The sequence below is a fragment of the Prionailurus viverrinus genome, chromosome A3 (genome assembly GCF_022837055.1).
Source record: "Prionailurus viverrinus isolate Anna chromosome A3, UM_Priviv_1.0, whole genome shotgun sequence".
Lineage (NCBI taxonomy): Eukaryota > Metazoa > Chordata > Mammalia > Carnivora > Felidae > Prionailurus > Prionailurus viverrinus.
Window position 1 is genome coordinate 15,617,958 of NC_062563.1, and position 18,926 is coordinate 15,636,883.

At 47.8% G+C, this 18,926-nt stretch overlaps 1 protein-coding gene across 1 annotated transcript; it reads left to right on the top strand.

Annotated features, from left to right (window-relative positions):
• Nucleotides 1-12,669: 12,669 nt before the first annotated feature.
• On the top strand, nucleotides 12,670-15,222 carry SLPI (secretory leukocyte peptidase inhibitor). The gene is made up of 4 exons (XM_047853939.1): nucleotides 12,670-12,775; nucleotides 13,685-13,843; nucleotides 14,332-14,481; nucleotides 15,062-15,222. The coding sequence occupies exons 1-4, from the start codon at nucleotides 12,694-12,696 to the stop codon at nucleotides 15,064-15,066; spliced, it is 396 nt and encodes a 131-aa protein (XP_047709895.1). The 5' UTR covers nucleotides 12,670-12,693; the 3' UTR covers nucleotides 15,067-15,222.
• Nucleotides 15,223-18,926: the final 3,704 nt, after the last annotated feature.

Below are 18,926 nucleotides of genomic sequence, written 5' to 3' on the forward strand. Positions count from 1 at the left end.
CCTTTGTATCCCCAGGACCTGGCATAGTGCCTTGTTCATGGTAGGCTCAATAGTCTTACAGGATACAGGATATAGGAGGAGACCATAATGGTTGGATGGAAAAGATGGAGTAAGAATCTGGGATCCAGATCAGGTCAGGAAGGACAAGGCCAAATAGAGCAGACTCCTAGTATTAGTTGGGAGTGACCAAATTCAGAGAAACAATATCTCACATATGGTAACTAATTTATATGTGATTATGGTTGGATCACCTCCCTTTCGGATTCTGTTTTCTTCTCTGTAAAATAGATTGGCCTAAATCTATTCTGAAGTACATTTCAGTGCAAACAGTCAATGATTTTAGGGTCAGAACCAATTATAAGCAGCTTATGGATGATAGGTATCTGGTCCCGTCCCGTCTTCTGTGTCCACTGATTATTTATTAAGCACAATGCTGTCTTATGAGTTCTTCTCAAAGTTCAGGAGCCATTACCAACTGCTCAGTGACAGATTCTTTTAGGATTGTGCGCACCAACAGAGCTACTATTCAGAAGAAGATATTAGACAGATCTGAACTCCAAACCTCATGAACCCAAGGTGTGTGCATGAATTTATCAGAGGACAGGGAGAGGGAAAGGGTAGCAGGTCAGCAGGAAGAGTTAGAGTGCCTCTAACCTTCTCCTGGGTGGTTATGGTGAGAACCAGGAATTGAAGCCAAAGCCACGGCTACCCCAATGACCTATAAAAAATGGTAGAAACCATTTCAACAGAGATATCAATCTGTATTTCCTATATGAAAACTATGAGACACATACTCAGTTTCTAAATGATGCTAAATTCCTTCCTTTCCTTCCTCTACCAATAGGTAACTCATGTCTTTTTTTTTTTTTTGTAAGGAATGGCTCTTGGTTAGCTGTCTAATTGGAGAGGATCCTAAAATTAAATTTACATGGAAGCACCACTGATCAATAGTTTGATTCTCATTCATGGAAGGAAATACAACACCAAAGAAGACAATTATCGTTAGGTACTTGTTGCCTGAAACTAGTTCTCTTTTGACTTCATTTAAAAATCAAAAATGATGCTGAATGTTAAGGACATGAAGATACTTAATAAGTGCTCAAAATTTGTATTGCTTAATTTCCTAAAAGGGTAGCAGAAAAATACACATCATTTAGATTTCCCAGATAGAGATGTATATATACACATATATACACACACACATATACACACATACATATAAAAATGTATGTGTGTATATGTACACACATATATATGTGTATATATACACATATATACACACACACATATACACACATACATATACAAATTATATATAAATAAACTCATATATATATTTCCAAATAGAAATTCTGGAAATAGAAAATGACTGGAGACTAAAAATTTGAAGGTTTAATAATTAGCCAATGGAAGTTCCAGAAAGAGAATGGAGAGAATGTCAGAGAAGCAACATTCAAATAGATAAACAGAAGAAAAAAATTTCAGAATTAAATTAAGACACGCATCTTTAGGTTAAGAGTACACATTGAGGACCGAGCAGAACAAATAAAAGACAAACATGACTTGATAAGATTTCTGACTATGACTACTAATGCGCTCTTATTTGAAGCAAATGGATTAGCAGTCAACTAAGAAACCCAAGCATCAGCAGCAATGGTCAATGATCGCTCATGCCCAAATGGATATCCTATGAAGTGTGCCCTATGAAGTGAATTCCCAAAAAGGTATACTTCCCTCACCCACAAAGGGCATCCTCTGAAGTGCTTCCCTGAGATATAGCCATGGAAGGCATTGGCCAAGAGAGAGGCTCCCCAGAGAGCAGAGCTGGACCAGCAGGAACAAGAAAGTCACTCCACTTCCAGATTGGAAGCCCTCACATCCCTGTCTTCTGGGATATACAATATGAACTATGGACCAGTGACTGCCTGCATGTTGCTTCACATGTTTCTCTTTAGCAAATAGGAGTTTTCAATACAGTTATTCAGTTCTCATCCTACCATTTTATGTTGGGCACGTTCAAAATGGTTCAACTTATTTTAGCTTATTATATTTACTTAATCTGTAAAGTCTACAGAGAGCCTTATCTGGACTTCACTGAGAGAACTGCTGTCAGCCAGATTTCGGACGTGAAGGTAGTACTAGAAGAGACATCTTGTTGTCTTTCTTGGGAGAGAGATTGAGTGCACTTTATGTAAGTGTTGGTGGTTGAGGAAGGGTTTGAATGAGAATTTATGACTACGTTGATTTCTGCAGCCATGAGGGGTAGACTTTAGAGGACATTGTTGCCTTACCACTGGGTATCCTGTCACCCTTCTGGTAGCTATATCCTAATTTCTCCTGGAGAATCACTCCCCCTCCCACTTTCGGAAGATCACGTTGTATTTAGGAGTTTCACCCAACGATAAGCACAGTGACCTTGGCTTAAATCAATCAGTACATCCATGTCTCTGGCCTCAATCATGGGTTCAAAGGTTTACTTCTAGTCAATTCTAAGCAGCTGGGTTACCCAGAAGTGTTTAGGCTTTCTTACAGGACCTGGCTTTGAGAAGATGGAAGGAGGTGTGACAGCCCCATATGACAAATTCCAGGAGAGAGCCTCACTATGAAGGGCAGTGGAGTGGAGAGAATCTTCTGGGAACTATAATCGGAGCCCCTGATCAAACTGCACCTGAAAAGAATACCTGTTCTTAGTTTATTCAGTTTCCTGAACCAGTAAATCCTGCTTTTTCCTATGCCTATGTGAATTAGATTTTTCTCTCAAGTGTAGCTGGCAACAGGTTCTGACATGGGCCTCTACCTCGCTCAGAACTTGGCCATGCAAGCTGGCAGTCTGCTCGTTCCAGTGAGATCCCCTGCTGCAATGTTTTCCATTTTACCCCCACCCTGTTCTTTGAGGCCTTCGGGTCCTCCCTGGAACAGATAAGCCGTTATCATTGAGCCAGAACTGTGGGGGTCTGACTGAGCTTCCTGACTATGTAACATCAGCTCAGAAAAGCCCAGCCAGTTCTGGAAAGGGAAGTAAGGAACATATAAGTCACAAGGCTGGGAAAGGACCATCACAACCACTGTGTCTGCCCCCACTATAAAACCCAACAGCCCTTGAAATCCTGGCACCTGAGGCTGTGGAATTTGCCAATAATGGTTACAAAGTCATAGAAGAGGCTCTGGCTAGAGGACAGGTGGCCACAGTGGACCACCTGCTTCTGTTGGTGGGGTTTCTGAGCATCCAGAAGTATGTTTCTTCTCCCATTCTGTGGCTCTTCTTATCTGCCTATGTCTAACTGACCTTAAATCTGTGTTTCTCTCTCTCTCTTTATCTCTTCACTCCGTCCCTGATTCCAGATCCGTCTCCTTCTCAGTCTGGATCACTCACTGGTTTTCTCTTTCTTTCATGATCTTCATTTGACTAGTTGTCCTTGCTGCTGTCTCTCAGTCTCTGTCATTCTGTTCTTAAACCATAACTCTGTTCTCTGCCTTTCTCCCATCTCTGTCACTCTGCTGGTTTCTGTTTCTCTGGCTCTGGGGGTCTTTGACCTTCTCTGGGATGAAACCCCTGACTAGGGGCCCTGTACTTGTCCTTGGGTACCATTTCTCCTTTAACCAGGTAACCGGCTGCTCTTTACTCCTGCTTCCGCAGAGTCCCGAGCATCCCAGCTGCTGATCCTTCCTTTGGCTTTGAGGCCGCCATCTCCCTCTTGCTATGGGAAGTACGTCCTAATGTTCAGGGTCAAGAATGGTGTTTCAAGCCTCAACAATCCCCCTGAATCTTTGATCTGCCTTCTCAGAAGTTGGCTCCCTCTTCCCCGAATGCCACACCTGCAACTGCAGGAGTGACCAGAATTGCTGGAGAAACAGGAATATCAACATCAGATTTGTGGCCACACATATCAGGATTAGGTGATTCTGGGCTTAGGTGATTAGATCCTGATTAGGCAAAGAGGGACCAGGAAGGTCAGAGTCTGAGATCACAGAATCTCAGAACACGTGGAAGGCAGATTGGGGGGTAAGGAAGGAACTGCACAGCCAGACCTCTTTCTCTCCTGGCTTTGTGAATTTCAGTCTGTCATTCCACGATCAGTCAGTCGGTCAGTCAGCAAACCAATCACCTAGCCACCCAGTCCCTCAGTGTCCCAGGCGGCCTGCTGGCCAGGTAAGCTTTAGCGCTGACTGTGGCCCACCCTGCTTCCAGGCCCACCCTGCTCTTCCTGTGAAGAGCTGGCCCTAGGACTAAGGTAGGTGGCAGGGACGATGTCCACCACCCCAGGCAGGGAGCTGGCTCCTGGAGTGCTTGGTGGGTGTTAGGGCTTCTGGTTTCCAGCCTGTGGCTTCGTTCTCTCCAGCTGAGGTGAAGCCTGGAGAGTTTTCAGTGGTGCCTTTCCAGGGAAGGAGTTCATCATCCCAGACTTTGAGGAAAGGGTGGTCAGGGCCAAGGATATTTCAGGCGCCACAAGGAACCATGAGGGAAAGCAACATGCCCCTCCCGTATGTCAGGAGGAGGTCTGGTCTACATCATCCCACTCCTTTTAATTGACGTCTCTGGTGGCTGCGGTGTCCCGGTACTCGGGGCCCGTGGGTGGGGGGCTGCCCAACCTCTCACCCCTCAGCAGGGCTTCTGCTCTTCTCTCTGCCTTTCTGCATCACTCTTGCTTGCTGTTTTAGAGCCTCAGGGGTCATCTGGGCGTCTCCAGCCTGGGTCTGGGAGTGAAGCCTTCGGAGGGACCAAAACGAGGCAGCGCGTCGCTGAATTCTGCAGACTCACTGTGCCGCTGACTGGCTATCATGTCATCTCGGGTAAGTGGACCGACTTCTCTGAGGTTCCCTTTTCTTCTCTTTAGGATGGACTGTGAAAGTGCTCGCTTGCCTGTGAGATTCTGTATGCATCATGTCTATTTCTAGGATTATTCTCTGGGAAGATTGGGCTCTCTGGCTCCTGAGTATGGTGGGGAGAGCTCCTACGGTCACATCCCCACTGAAGTCCAAGATCTGCCACCTCTAGGGATCATCGGTTCCAATGCTTGGATCTTACCCATGCGGAGATTTGAGGCCCAGGGAAGCAAAGGCCTTGCAGTGACTGAAGGATTCCGGCCCAGTCTCCTGAGGACCGCAGGGCCCTGGGGGCCAGAAATGATGCTGTCAGGTGTGGGTCCTCCATCATCTCCCAGCCCTGGGTGGGCCGCAGAGATGCTCTCCACTGACCTCAGGCCTGGTCAGGCGGACTCCGACCATCGGTCATCCGTATGCCACGTCCACCCAACATCTTGCCACCGCCTGTCACGCTGCAAGGAGAGCTTCCCGGAGACTCGTTTTCCTCATTCGTAAAATGGGACTGCACGTGCACCTGTCCAGTGCTGTGTGAAAATTAAATGTGATAAAGCATGTGGGGCGCCTGGGTGGCTCAGCAGGTTGAGCATCGGACTCTTGATCTCAGTTGAGGTCTTGATCTCAGGGTTGTGGGTTCAAGCTCCACGTTGGGCTCTGTGCTGGGCGTGGAGAGTACGTAAAACAAACAAACAAACAAACAAATAAAAAAATAATAAATGTTGGGGCGCCTGGGTGGCTCGGTCGGTTAAGCGGCCGACTTTGGCTCAGGTCATGATCTCGCGGTCCGTGAGTTCGAGCCCCGCGTCGGGCTCTGTGCTGACAGCTCAGAGCCTGGAGCCTGTTTCAGATTCTGTGTCTCCCTCTCTCTGACCCTCCCCCGTTCATGCTTTGTCTCTCTCTGTCTCAAAAATAAATAAGCGTAAATAAATAAATAAATAAATGTGATAGAGCACGCAAAGCACGTGACGCTGTGACTGCCGCGATAAATGTCTCCCACTGAGTGTTCGGGATGGTGACTGTAACGGTCCAAAGAAATACAGCTCTTACGTGGTGAAGGCAGGATCAGCCCCAAGCTGATTTCTGGGTCTAATGTTTGCGGGAGACCAGACTATACTCCACGTGGAAGGAGCTGGAGCCCGGTGACTTGGGGAAATGAGGTCCCAGGCTGCTTCCGGGTCTGCTCCAGAGTTAAAAGTTCAGTTTTTCTTTCCCTGGCCGCCTTCCACAAGTAGTCGTGCTTGCAGGTTCTTCGTGTCCAATGCCTGTTTTCTTTTGGTCTTACCAGACCCCTCAGCATTTCCTCACGACAAACCACAGCCTCTGATTCATCAACCTCACAGCAAACAGGTGTCCTCTCCCAGGGAGACAGCCTTTAAAGGAATAAACTGCAGAGTGCTGATCTATACAGCGACCTCCTCTTGGGTAGATAGGACTCTTGAGATCTACCTTTGTTGGTTGGTACCTCCAGCTGCATCTTGGATGGACGGCCGTTTTTCAGCTTTTTCTAGATTCTGCTCAACCTGGTAGCTCCCCACCCATTCACACTGACGTCTAACAGAACAGTTCATTCTCCCCAGTTTTGTCGGGAGTATGACGGGTGGCTCGGGAGGAGATTCAAATCTTGTAACATTCAAATTTTCTTGGGTGAAGAAGCGCTAAGAAGGAAGTGGCTAAGGCCACCTTTTCCTGAGGTGTGCAGAGATCTGCCACATTTGTCCCCCACGGATCTCCAGAGCTGATTGAAATGGCCCGCCCTGCCCTCATTCTAATTTCTTCTCTGTCTGCTCTTTCTGTCCCAGCTCGATGGTATGCTTCCCCGACATTCTCACCGCCTCACCCGGCTATGGCTCCAGCCCTCCTGGCTTCAGCATCTCGGTTCCCCTCCGGTCATTATTGGATATGTTGTATGTTTTGTTCGAGGGAGTATTTCAAGTTATAAAGGCGACTGCAAAAGTCACAACACGGGCTGAGGCTCCTGGGGTGTGTTCATGACCTGAATGAAGCAGGGTGACGTTGTGTCTTACGAAGTCACGCTAGCAACTTGGGACAGATGGAGGCGCTGAGGCACAGAGATGGGCAGCGGCTGCCTCATCCGTACACAAATGAGCTATGGCACACCGCTCTCCTGACTTCTGGATTCTGAAAGGGTTTGGTTCTGGTGTTTGGTTTTGATACCGAGGCAGGAAATGAACTTTATCTGTCAAACAGCAAAGGTGCTGTTGGCTGTCGGTGTGGGGAGCTTGGAAAACGGCCTCCTTGGACACGGTCACTGGGGCTCCTGTCCTGGGCCTCATGCCTCACAGGCCCTGCGCTTTGGAGCACCTTCCTCAAAATGCTCTGTGTCCCGGGGCGCCTGGGTGGCTCAGTCCGTAAAGCGTCCGACTTTGGCTCAGGTCATGATCTCGCGGTTTGTGAGTTCGAGCCCCGTGTCAGGCTCGGTGCTGACAGCTCAGAGCCTGGAACCTGCTTTGGATTCTGTGTCTCCCTCTCTGTCAGCCCCTCCCCGGCTCGTGCTCTGTCTCTGTTTCTCTCTCTCTCTCTCTCTCTCTCTCTCTCTCAGAAATGAATAAACATTACAAAAAAAATTGTCTGTGTCCCCTCCGCTGCCTGGGGCAGGCCAGGGCCAGCAATACCATTGGGCTGAAGCACCGCCAGCCTGAGACCTGCCTAGATTCTGGTTCTCCCTTCTGCCCTTCGGGGCTCTTTCCCATTTTCTACACCTCCACTCACTGCTGGCATCCCGGGCAGTCACCCTACAGGACCCTAGAGGCCCTTCTGATGGATTTGATTTGGGGTTTTTTTGTTTTGTTTTGTTTTGTTTTTACCTCTGATTGACATGTGCTTTCCCATGTCACACTTGAGCCATGTTGGATGAGGACCAGACGTTGCCTGTGCAAATGGACTGCCTCTCTCACGTCACCCCTGAGCCCCTCCAGCATTGGCCACCTAAGTTGTAGGGCCCGGGGTAAAGTGAACATGTGGGCCCTTTGTTCAAAAGCAGGGAAAAATGCCATTAAAGGCACTTAAAATACCCCTGGCCAAGCAAAAAGCCCCACTTTTCCCCTTTCTTCTGTGATTGGTCATGGTATTTTTTGTCATGTTCTATTATTCCCTCTCAGGGATACACACAGGGAGAGCGCAGACCTCACGGCGGGGGGGGGGGGGGGGGGGTCGGGGGCCGGGTCCCTGCTGCACTACTCAGCACATCCGTGGGCAGGACCCATCAGCTGCAAGGACCCTTCCCCTGAGCTGCACTGGTGGTAACGACAAAGAACAACCTTCGAAGCCGTAGTTGGAGGCCAGTACTGAGGGGAGGCAGAGTGGATGATGCAGTATTAGGGGCAATGGTGCGACCGGCTTTGAAGAAATGATGTTGGGAATGGGGGGCGGGGGGAAGAGGCTTGTGTCGGCCAGGGCTCTGCGGAAAGACAAGCAATATGATATGTGTCATATTAACATATACAATATTACATAGTATGCACATACTGTACATGGCACTATTATATGATAGATAGATAGATAGAGGAAGAGAGAGAGAAAGAACGTGCCTTTATTTCAAGGAATTGGCTTATGCAATCCTGAGGCCTGGCAAGTAGGAAACCCACAGGGCAGGCTCCAAATTCAAGTAAGAGCTAATGCTGCAGTCTTGTGCCTGTATTCTGCAGAGCAGCAGGCCAGAAAGTCAGGCAGGATTTAGGTTTCAGTCTTATGGAACATTCCTGTCTCCAGGAAACCTGTTTTTGCCCTTAAGGACTTCAACTGATTGGATGAGGCCCACTCACACTCCAGAGGGTAATCTGCTGGGCTCAAAGTCTACTGACTTGAATGTTTAGTCATGTCTAAAAAATACCTTCCCAGCAACACCTAGGCTGGTGTTTGACCAAACAACGGGGCACCATAGCCTCTCCAGGTGACACAAAAATTAATCATCACAAACATCTACATTGTTTTAATACAGACAACATAAAGCCTTGGCACTCTCTGAGTCAGAATGGGTTTGCGGTCTTTTCTTGTGCCACGAGATCTGAAACTAGTCCCCCTGACCGTAAAGAACATGGAGGGGTGCCCGGAGGTGGTTCAGTCAGTCAGGCATACGACTTCAGCTCAGGCCACGATCTCATAGTTTGTGAGTTCGAGTCCCGGATCAGGCTCTGTGCTGACAGCTCAGAGCCTGGAGCCCGCCTTGGATTCTGTGTCTCCCTCTCTGTCAGCCCCTCCCCTGCTTGCACTCTGTCTCTCTCTCAAAAATAAATAACATTAAGAAAAATTATTAAAAAAAAAAAAAACAAAACATGGAGAGCTGGTTTCAGGACCCCTGGAGGAAGAAATGGTGTGAGGAAACTTCACTCATTCTCATTGGACAATAAGCAAATACACTGCCACTTCCTCTCATTATTCCAAATCTTCATAAATAAATCACTATGCCTGTCACGGGCACAGTGAATTTTGTAAAGTATTTAAAAAAGTTTTTAACGTTTATTTATTTTTGAGAGAGAGAGAGAGAGAGTGAGCGGGAGAGGGGCAGAGAGGGAGACACGGAATCTGAAGCAGGTTCCAGGCTCTGAGCTGTCAGCACAGAGCCCGACGCGGGGCTTGAACTCCCGAACCGTGAGATCATGGCCCGAACCGAAGCCAGACACTCAACCAACTGAGCCACCCCGGCACCCCTATAATATATTTTTTAATCATATTGTTCCTATAGACAGAGGGCCCTCAAGAAATATTTGCCTGGGCCCCCACACGTCCTAAAAGTAGCTCTGTCCTGAAAGGCTCAGTTGGGCCTTTAATGGGGCAGAGCAGGCGGGGCCCAGACCCAAGGCCTGGGGCTGAGTTCGAGCCTGACAGCTCCCTGTGTGCCCAGCGTACAGATACCGATGAATAAGAACACGTCTGCCATTCTGAGTGGACCAGACACTGTGCTGAGTGCTTGCCAAATACTCCTCACGGCCACCATGTGGTATAGGAGAAACCAAGACCAAAGCTGAGGAAACTGAGGCTCAGAGAGGTTCAGTGAGTTTCTTCCAGCCCAGGGAACTCCCACTGTGTTTAGGTTTTCAATGACCATGTGGTATTGACCCCGTGTGTCTTCTTCATTGTCGCCTCAGGGCCTAGCACGGCTCCTGACACGCAATAAGAATTCATTAAACAACTTCTGTGTGAATGAACTTAATGAATGAAAGAATCTGTAGTATTTAGTAGAAGGCAACGGAGGGCATGTGAAGCAGGCTGAGAGAATCAGTGTCAGGTTAAGATCCGGTTAGGAGGGCAAGTGTCCACCACCAAAAAGCTTCCGGGGTTCAGTAAACTGGTTTTGGCAAATCTCAGTCTGGTGCTGTGTAATTAACTCATTATGCAACTCTGGGCTTGTGCCTGCTCTTGAGGGCCTCAGTAGCTTGCTGCAAGTTGGAGGTTTGGTTTAGATCAGGAGTCCGTAAATATTTTCTGTGAAGGACCAGAGAGTGAACATTCTAGGCTTTGGAGTAAGTTTAGGTCTCTGCCGTTAACTACGCAACTCTGCCATCTGTAGGGGGAAGTACCCACAGAAATACAAAAACAGATGAATGTGTGGCTGTTTCCAACAAAACTTCATTTAGAAAAACAGGCCGCTGTCTGGAATTTGCTCTGGGGGCTGTAGCTGGCTGACCCCCTGGTCTAGATGACCTCTGAAATCCTCTTTTAATCTTAACAGTTTATGGTTTAAAGACTTAGAGAACCGATGGTATGAAGGACGGAAATGATCACCCAACATCATTATCCTCCTACGGCGCCCATGGCGGTCATTGCCAATTGATCACAACACTCCTTCCTGACAGGAAAGGGGTTGGCTTGTCTAATCAATCACAGATGAAGAATTCCAGCTGGACCATTCTCCCTTTCACTCTTTAAGAAGCAGATATTTAGAAGACGCCAGACACTCTCAGGACTGTGGCGTTGAGGAAGATAGGAAGGAAGAGAAAGTGGGGATTGTGGCAGCATTTCCCGCTCTCATCCCTGTGTGAGAGGAATCAGACTTTCTTCAGGTGGGGGAAGTGAGAGCCCAAATCCCGAACATGAGCCAGGTTATTTGAGCTGACAGTGCTATTACCCACGGTGGGGGGGGGGGGGGGGAGTCAGACCCTCTATCTCTCTCTTACTTGCCCTACTGGGTGCTCGAGCTAGGAGTGGACACCTGGAGTTTCCTTCTTCCCCAGGGCATACGAATTTTCTTCCTTTTCTTTTCCCATCAGAGTGGCTTCTGCCCAGACAGATCTGCTGTCAGTGGACTGTTGGAGAGTACTTTACGAATTAGTTCATGTGGAGCCGTTATTGCATGACAACCCACAACCCTAAATGTCTATTTCGATTTCCACGAACCTTCACACTGAAGAATGGATGGGGAAATCCGAAACATCTACGAGCCACACGATATAAGAGCTTGGGCAGTCAGACAGGTTTGGGTTGAATCTTAGACATGATGATCACCTTCTTGATAATTAGAAGCAATCTCTGCAGACTGGGTAACCCACGGAGTAAGTTCAATATATGGCAGCCATCTTTTTTTTTTTATCACGCAAGATCTGTAGATTTTGGGGGTAGGAAACATCCCTCTAGCATCTCAAATTGTACACTGTAACTACATGTTGGTTCTGGTGGCCAGGGAGCTGTTTGCACCTTGCTCTCAGATTCATTTCAATGTCCTTCACTTGTAAGGAATATAATTCATTTGTTCTTTTTCAAGTTCTTCCACACCCTTCATCTCACAACTCTCTGAGAGGGGCGGATTTGTTAGTATCACCCCATTGCATAGTTGGGAAAATGGAGCTCCAAAGAGATTTTCTGTGGGCAGAGCTCTTCTTTCTTTACCTTTTTCTTTGACAGCTGCCTACTTTATTTTTAAAAAAATGTTTATTTATTCACTTAGAGAGAGAGAGCCCCAAGCAATCTCCACACCCAGCATGGAGCCTGATGTGGGTCTAAATCCCACAACTGCGAGATCACAGCTTGAGACAGTACCAAGAGTCAGATGCTTAACCGACTGAGCCACCCAGGCACCCCCTATTTTTTAATTTTTTTTAAAGTAAATTTTACACCCAACGTGGGTCTTGAACTCAGGACCCCAAGATGAAGAGTCACATGCTCTACCAACTGAGCTGGCCAGACAGGCCTGTTTGACAATCATTTAGTGAGCACTTTCCATGTGTCAGGCATGGGACAGGCACTGGAGAGAGAATGGTGTCAATATTTGGGGGAAATATCTGTTGGTTGATTGATATATCATCTGAACTTTTGAGAAGGAAATTGTATTGAGCAGTCAGGAGAGAGTTTCACAATCCCTGAGAGTCCAGGGGGCCCTTGCACAAGGTCTTAGTTGAGAGCTCACTCTCCATGGTTTCAGCTCCAGATCTTTTTTTTTTTATATATAAGATTTTATTTTTTTTAAGTAATCTCTACCCCCGACGTGGGGCTCGAACTCATAACCCTGAGATCAAGAGTCGCACGCTCCCCCGTCTGAGCCAGCCAGGTGCCGCTCAGCTCCAGATCCAAATAGCTTCTTTGCAGCTGGCTTTTCTTGCCCTCTCCTCCCTCTCGCCAGGCCAATGGGGTTGGGGCCCCCAGGACACCTGAGATGACCCCCTTATCAGCCTGGTGACATCTTCCAGCCCGGCCTCTTGCATTTCTTCCCTGGCGGTCACTCTGTTGGCCTCGCGGTCTTGTCTGGGACAGGAAAGAGCCCTGTGTCCATGGTACCAGACTGCTGGGCTTCACCCGGCTTCTTGTATGTGCAATCGCAGCTGGGAGGGGCCGAGGAAATTCTGCTGGGGCCACACCCACTAGTGAAGATATAAATAATGAGGTTTGGCGTTGACACTCAGAGTCACCCCTCACCTCACAATGCAGTCCGGTGGCCTCTTCCCCCTCGTGCTTCTTGCCCTGGGCACCCTGGTACCTTGGACTGTGGAAGGTGCTGGAAATTGTGAGTTGGAGCCCTTGGCTGCAGGGCAGAGGTAGCGGCTCCTGGTGGTGGGGGGATGACTCCTTCTAGAGGCTTTGATCTCTCAGCTTAGTTTCAGGAGGCCTCCTTGAGGCGGGGAGGGGGCTCATGTCCATCTGGGCTCCAAGGACTCTGCACGCTTCTGAGCATTGGGCTGTGTTCTTTTTTTTCCTTTTCTTTTTTTTTTTTTTAATTTTTTTTGAATGTTTATTTATTTGCTTTGGAGAGAGAGAGAGCACAAGTAGGGGAGGGACAGAGAGAGAGAAGGAGACACAGACTCTGAAGCAGGCTCCAGGCTCCTAGCTGTCAGCACAGAGCCCGACGCGGGTCTCAAACCCACAAACCGTGAGATCATGACCTGAGCCAAAGTTGGACCCTTAACCCACTGAGCCGCCCAGGCGCCCCTGGGCTGCGTTCTTTTACACAGTATCTGGTCGGCCCAGACCCCACTCCCTCTCTTCCTACCTGTCTCTCTTCACCCTGCCTGTGAATCTGCAGTCATCTGTTTCTGGCTCTCCCTGGTTCCTTGTCTCTGTTTCCGTCCTTTAGTGTCCGTGTCTCTGCCTCTGGCTCTCCCTTTCAACCTGGCCCTTGTTCTCACTTTATCTCTCTCCATCTCCTTCGCCTTTGTGGAGACCTGTTTTCCCCGGGGCAGAAAACCTTGGCTGGGAGCCCTTTGCTCTTTTCCAGGATCTGTGACTTTCTCTGCCCATGTGTGTGGCTTCATCAAGCCTGTCACTCTTCACGGAGGTCAGACAGGCATTTCCCTCTGGACTTTGCGGACGATCACCTGGGTGACCGTCTCTCCTGGGGAGTGGTGCTTTATCCCGGAGTCGTGATGGCTACTCAGCACCCAACTCCTTCCTTAACTCTCAACATTCTCTCCAACAGCGTTGAAAGCTGGAGCCTGCCCTCCTGTAAAACCTGGTCGATGCCTTAACGTATTTGAGACCCCTGAGTGCCAGAGTGACTGGCAGTGTCCAGGGAGGAAGATCTGCTGCTCTGATGCTTGTGGAATCAGATGCCTGGACCCTGTCATCTCTGACCAAAGTGAGGAGGGGGGAGGACTCACGGGAAGGGGGTGAGCCCGAGAAGGTGGCACCTCGGGGGACAGGACCGAGTGCTGGTCCTGCCAGGTCTCCTCCTCCCCAGGAACTGTGGAGCCAAATTTGTCAGCCGGTCAGGGAGTCACAGTGTCCCAGACAGTAATTTACTCACCTGGCTGGTGAAACAGCCAGCGTGTCGGGAGGTCAGTTTTTCAGTCTATAGTCACCTGGTCGTTCAGGTAAGCAGGCAGTTGGTAGCCACCCATCCAGTCAGCACTGGGCAACTGGTCGCCTTCGTGGAGAGGGGGCCCGATGTCAGGGGAGACCCAGATCCTGCCGTCAGGAGATACAGGGGCCCTGGGAAGGAAGAGGTGGTGCTGGGGATGGAGAAGAGAGGACTCTCCCTGTGCACTTGGGCTGGGGCTGAGTCTAGGAAGCAGGGGGCGGCGCCCGAGGCATAAGGCTTCTGACCTGTGGCCCTACTTTCACCAGCGTGTATGAAGCCTGGCAAGTGTCCTGTGGTCAATGGCCGGTGTCTGATCCTCAATCCCCCCAACCACTGTGAGACAGACCAACAGTGCGTGGGTGACTTCAAGTGCTGTAGGGGCCTGTGCGGGAAAGCCTGCGTGGAACCTGAATTAGGTAAGGAGGGGACCCGGGGCCAACTTTCCCCCGCCCACCAGTCCTCTCTGTTCCAAGCCTCTGGTGGCCCTTGTGTATGAGCAGGGGGACTCCTGATCTCTCTCCCAGGACAGCTTCTGCTTAGCCCCCTTGTCCTTCAAGGGCACCGCTCCCCAGGCCCCAGGGCCAGGATTTCCACAGCATCACTCGTGGCTTTGCTTCTATTCGAGCCCCTCTGAGTGAGGACCCCCCGGCAAGTCTGAGTCTCAGTTTCCTTATCTGTAAAACGGACATAATGAAAGCGCTTTGGAAAGCACTGTGTGCGCTAAGAATTTATTATTAAGATGATCTCCAGCATATTGTCTAGGGTCAAAGCCCAAAGGATCAGTGGATTTTGAGGCTTAAATCCAGCTTAATGCTCTGAGTTTAGAGTTCCATAGTAAAATTGAGACTTGAACTCAGTCTCCGGATGCCAAGACTCTTTCGACTATATCACCACCTTGTTATTTTCTTTGTCTCAGGGAAGTTTCTTGGGGGAAGAATGGGGAGATAATTTGTCTGGTTCCTGTATTGAAGCCCTGATCTGATTTTTCTCTCGTAGCCTGATTCCTGTCATTCAGAAGAGGTTCTGGATTCCTAGTCTGTGGTCTGGGGCTCGGATCACTGGGGCACTCCATGGCGAAGACTTGGTTCTACCATTAAGATCTTCTTGGGGGGAAGGCGTGGCACACAGTAGGCTTTCAGGAAATTGGTGAATAAATAAATGAGCATATTTCTTTGTGTCCATGTGCTTCTGTGGTTTGCCGGGGCTGCGGGGCTTGGGACGTGATGACGGAATGTGTGGATGTGAGGCCTCCCTCCTGCACATACGGAGTGGAAGGGGGAGGCTTCGGGGCCAGATAGACGTGAATTTACATCATGAGTCTGAAAACACCGGTTCTGCGATTTTGGACACGTGACTTTACCTCGTCCATCTTAATTTCTTTAGCTGCAAAGTGGCAATAAAAATCGCTTCCTCGTGTGTTTGGAGCACTGGGGTATGCAATGTGTATGAAATGAAAAGCAACGTTGCTAGGCCACGGCAGCCTCAAAAAAAAAGTGGATACTCGCCTTCTGTGGTGATTTTGAGCTTCTTGTATTTCCCTTCTCTCCCAAGACATGATTTCTTCTTCCTTAAAATAAGTGTTGAGAAGAACAACACACTAATTATCGGTCCTGAGAGAGGACTCCAGACCCTTTTGCCCATTGCATCCTGGTATCGGAGTCTCCAAGGAAAGCACAATGCAGTCAAGCACTGGGTAAAACAATGTCTTATTTACCTAGAAAAGAAACAGCAAGATCACCTTCCACCTTGGGCTCCACTCCCTCCCCATGGCCTGCAAGTTTCTCCCAGGAGCTGATGCCGGGCAATTTGCACCACCCCTCCCCCCACCTCCACCCCTCTCGTGCCACAGAAGGAGGCTCCCCTCCCTCCCCAAGCACGACACACAGCAGTGGGGTTGGCCAGAGGCTCTGGCACACACATGTGCACAGAACAGAGGAGCCTACACTGAAGCTGGACACAGGGAAAGATACTCGAGCACCTTATCTCTTGGTAAGTAGGTATTCCAAGCCCAAGGCCGTTCGATGCAGATGAGTGGGGGACGCATGCATGGGGCTGTCTTTCCCCACAATGAGAGTATTGTCACGGCGGTCACGTTATGACAGCTGCTGGCCAGTAGCACATGAGAGAGATGTTGTTCTTGGCCCCATGAAGCAAAGAGTTAACAGGAGCTGGACTCCCAGAACTCAGGGCAAGCAGGGAACCATGCTCCCCATTCCTCTGTGCTCTTTGGAGCCCAAAGGAAGCAGAGAACTTGATTGGACTATGACATACAAAAATGGACGAGACACAATTGTAGTTCAGTCTTTTCCTGGAAAATGTCACTGATCCGGAAAAAGCATTCCACGTACTACACGCAACCAATGTTCTAAGAGAAGCAATTGGATGTATTGACTTGACTTTCAGGAAAGAGGGGAAAGAGGAAGTGCCATTTTATTTATGCAGAGAGTGGGGTGGCACCCCCCTCCCACCGGGTTGCCTCCCAGTGACCTTCACCTCTTAGGATTCACGCACTCGTGTGGGTCCTCCCATGTTTTTGCATGGTGGGCTCACGTGACAAATAAATTATTGCAGAGTGAGAGACAGTTATGTCTTGATGAGATGAGATGGGTAAAAGGTGGCACCCTCCATCTGGGGAGCACACGCCCTCTCTTTGATCACCTGCTCTGGCACAACTCAGCCGCCATGTCGCGAGGACACTCAGCCATCTGTGGCCTGGCCCATCACGTAAGGAAATAATGGATCTGGTCAACAGCCTGAGAGGAACTGAGGCTCACCAACAAACAGGTGAGGGAGCGTGCAGTTTTCAGCCCCAGTCTAGTCTTTTTTTTTTTTTTTTTTAGTTTTATTTATTTTGAGAGAAAGAAAAAGCATGATCAGGAAGGGGAGGGGCGGAGAGAGAGGAGAGAGTGAGGATCCCACGCAGGCTCTGCACTGCCAGAGCCCAATGTGGGGCTTGAACCCACAAACCATGAGATCATGACCTGAGTCGAAGTGGAGCGCTTAAACGACTGAGCCACCCAAATGCCCCCACCCCAGTCTAGTCTTGAAATGACTGTAGTCCCAGCACACAACTCGATTACAACCTTGTGACAGACCCTGACTCAGAAGCAGCCAGTGTAGCTACTCCCGGCTTCCTGACCCTCCAACTGTGAGACAATGTTTATGATTTTAAGGTGCTAAGTTTGGGGGCAATTTGTTATGCAGCAATAGATACCTAATTCAAGGAGGTCAGCAAAAATCTGCTATTGCAACCAAATACGGACAGTAGAAGAAAAGATAATTATAAGGCAATGTCATTTTCTCTGAGCAAAGTTGGGAACATCCTAAATAAAATGTTAAAACTTAGAATTCATGAAAGTTTAAAGAGTTTTCAAAGAAGTCCAACGTGAATTCTTTATTAAAATTAAGAATAGAAATGAGAGGCGCCTGGGTGGTTCAGTCAGTTAAGCATCCAACTCTTGGTTTTGGCTCAGGTCGTGATCTCACAGTTTGTGAGTTTGAGCCCCATGTCGGGCTCTGCGACGACAGTGTGGAGCCTGCTTGGATTCTCTCTCTCCCTCTCTGTCTGCCCCTCCCCTGTGTGCATGCATGTGAGCACTCTCTCTCTCTCTCTCTCTCAAAACACATAGATAAAAACTTAAAAAAAAAAAAACTAAAAAAAGAATAGAAATGAAAGGACAGAAATTAACTAAAAAAAAAAACAAAACAGGAAACCTACCTGAAACTATAGCAAAACCCACATTCAGCTGAATTTTCAGAGTTACTGTCACTAAAATCAGAAACAGAATAAGGATCACCGCAATTTTCCAACAGTGTATGAGATATAGCAACCTATGCAGTGAGATGAGATCAGGGGATAAGGTATGTAAGAGCAGAAAGAAAGATACTAAACTGTCAGTATTTGTGGATAGTATCATTTCCTACCTAACAGTTGAAGATATTCAATAAAGTTGATGAAATAAGTTTCATCAGAGTTGCTGGATATACAACTCTGATGTATAAAATTTTACAGCATTTCTCCCATTATGTATAATGAATCAGAAATAATAGAAAGTAGAGATAATTAATCAAATTAAAAAACCCTACAATTCACCTAGGAATGAATCTAAAAATTATGCCAGACCTTGTGGATTAAAGAACAAATTTGTTGAAGGTCTAAAATAAGAACTGAACAAACAGAGAAAAAATGTTTATGTGTGGGAAGACTCAATAAGGTCAAGATTATAACTCATTAAAGGATCATTTATAAATTCAATGTAACTGTAATAAAAATTCCAACATGATTTTTTAAGTTTATTTCTTCATTTTGAGAAAGGGAGAGAGAGAGCAGGAGAGCACAAGCAGGGGAGGGGCAAAGAGAGAGGGAGAGAGAGAATCCCAAGCAGGCTCTGCACTGTTACTGTGGAGCCCAACTTGGGGCTTGAACTCATGATCCATGAGATCATGACCTGAGCTGAAGTCAGGAGTTGGAGGCTTAATTCGCTGAACCACCCAGGTGCCCTGTGTTTAAAATGATTTTTTAAACACAACTTGACAAAGTGATCCTACAGTTAATATATTAGTAGAAAGTTTGCAAAAGAACCAAGAACATTTTTTAAAAGTACAACAATAGGAGTAATCCAGACCAGGTATCAAAATGTTATTGATTATATTAATTATTATTATTATTATTATTATTTGTTATTTTTTTTTTAGAGAGAGTGAGCAGGGGAGAGGGGCAGAAAGGGGGAGAAAGTCTTAAAACATCTTTAAAAAAATTTTTTTTAATGTTTATTATTTTTATTTACTTTTATTTATTTTTTTAACGTTTATTTAGTTTTTTGGGACAGAGAGAGACAGAGCATGAACGGGGGAGGGGCAG

Bases quoted from the DNA above. Each gene is read 5' to 3' on its own strand.
- SLPI (XM_047853939.1), top strand. From the start codon at position 12,694: ATGCAGTCCGGTGGCCTCTTCCCCCTCGTGCTTCTTGCCCTGGGCACC. The intron at 12,776-13,684 runs GTGAGTTGGAGC...TCTCTCCAACAG, and splicing joins TGTGGAAGGTGCTGGAAATT to CGTTGAAAGCTGGAGCCTGC. The intron at 13,844-14,331 runs GTGAGGAGGGGG...TACTTTCACCAG, and splicing joins CCCTGTCATCTCTGACCAAA to CGTGTATGAAGCCTGGCAAG.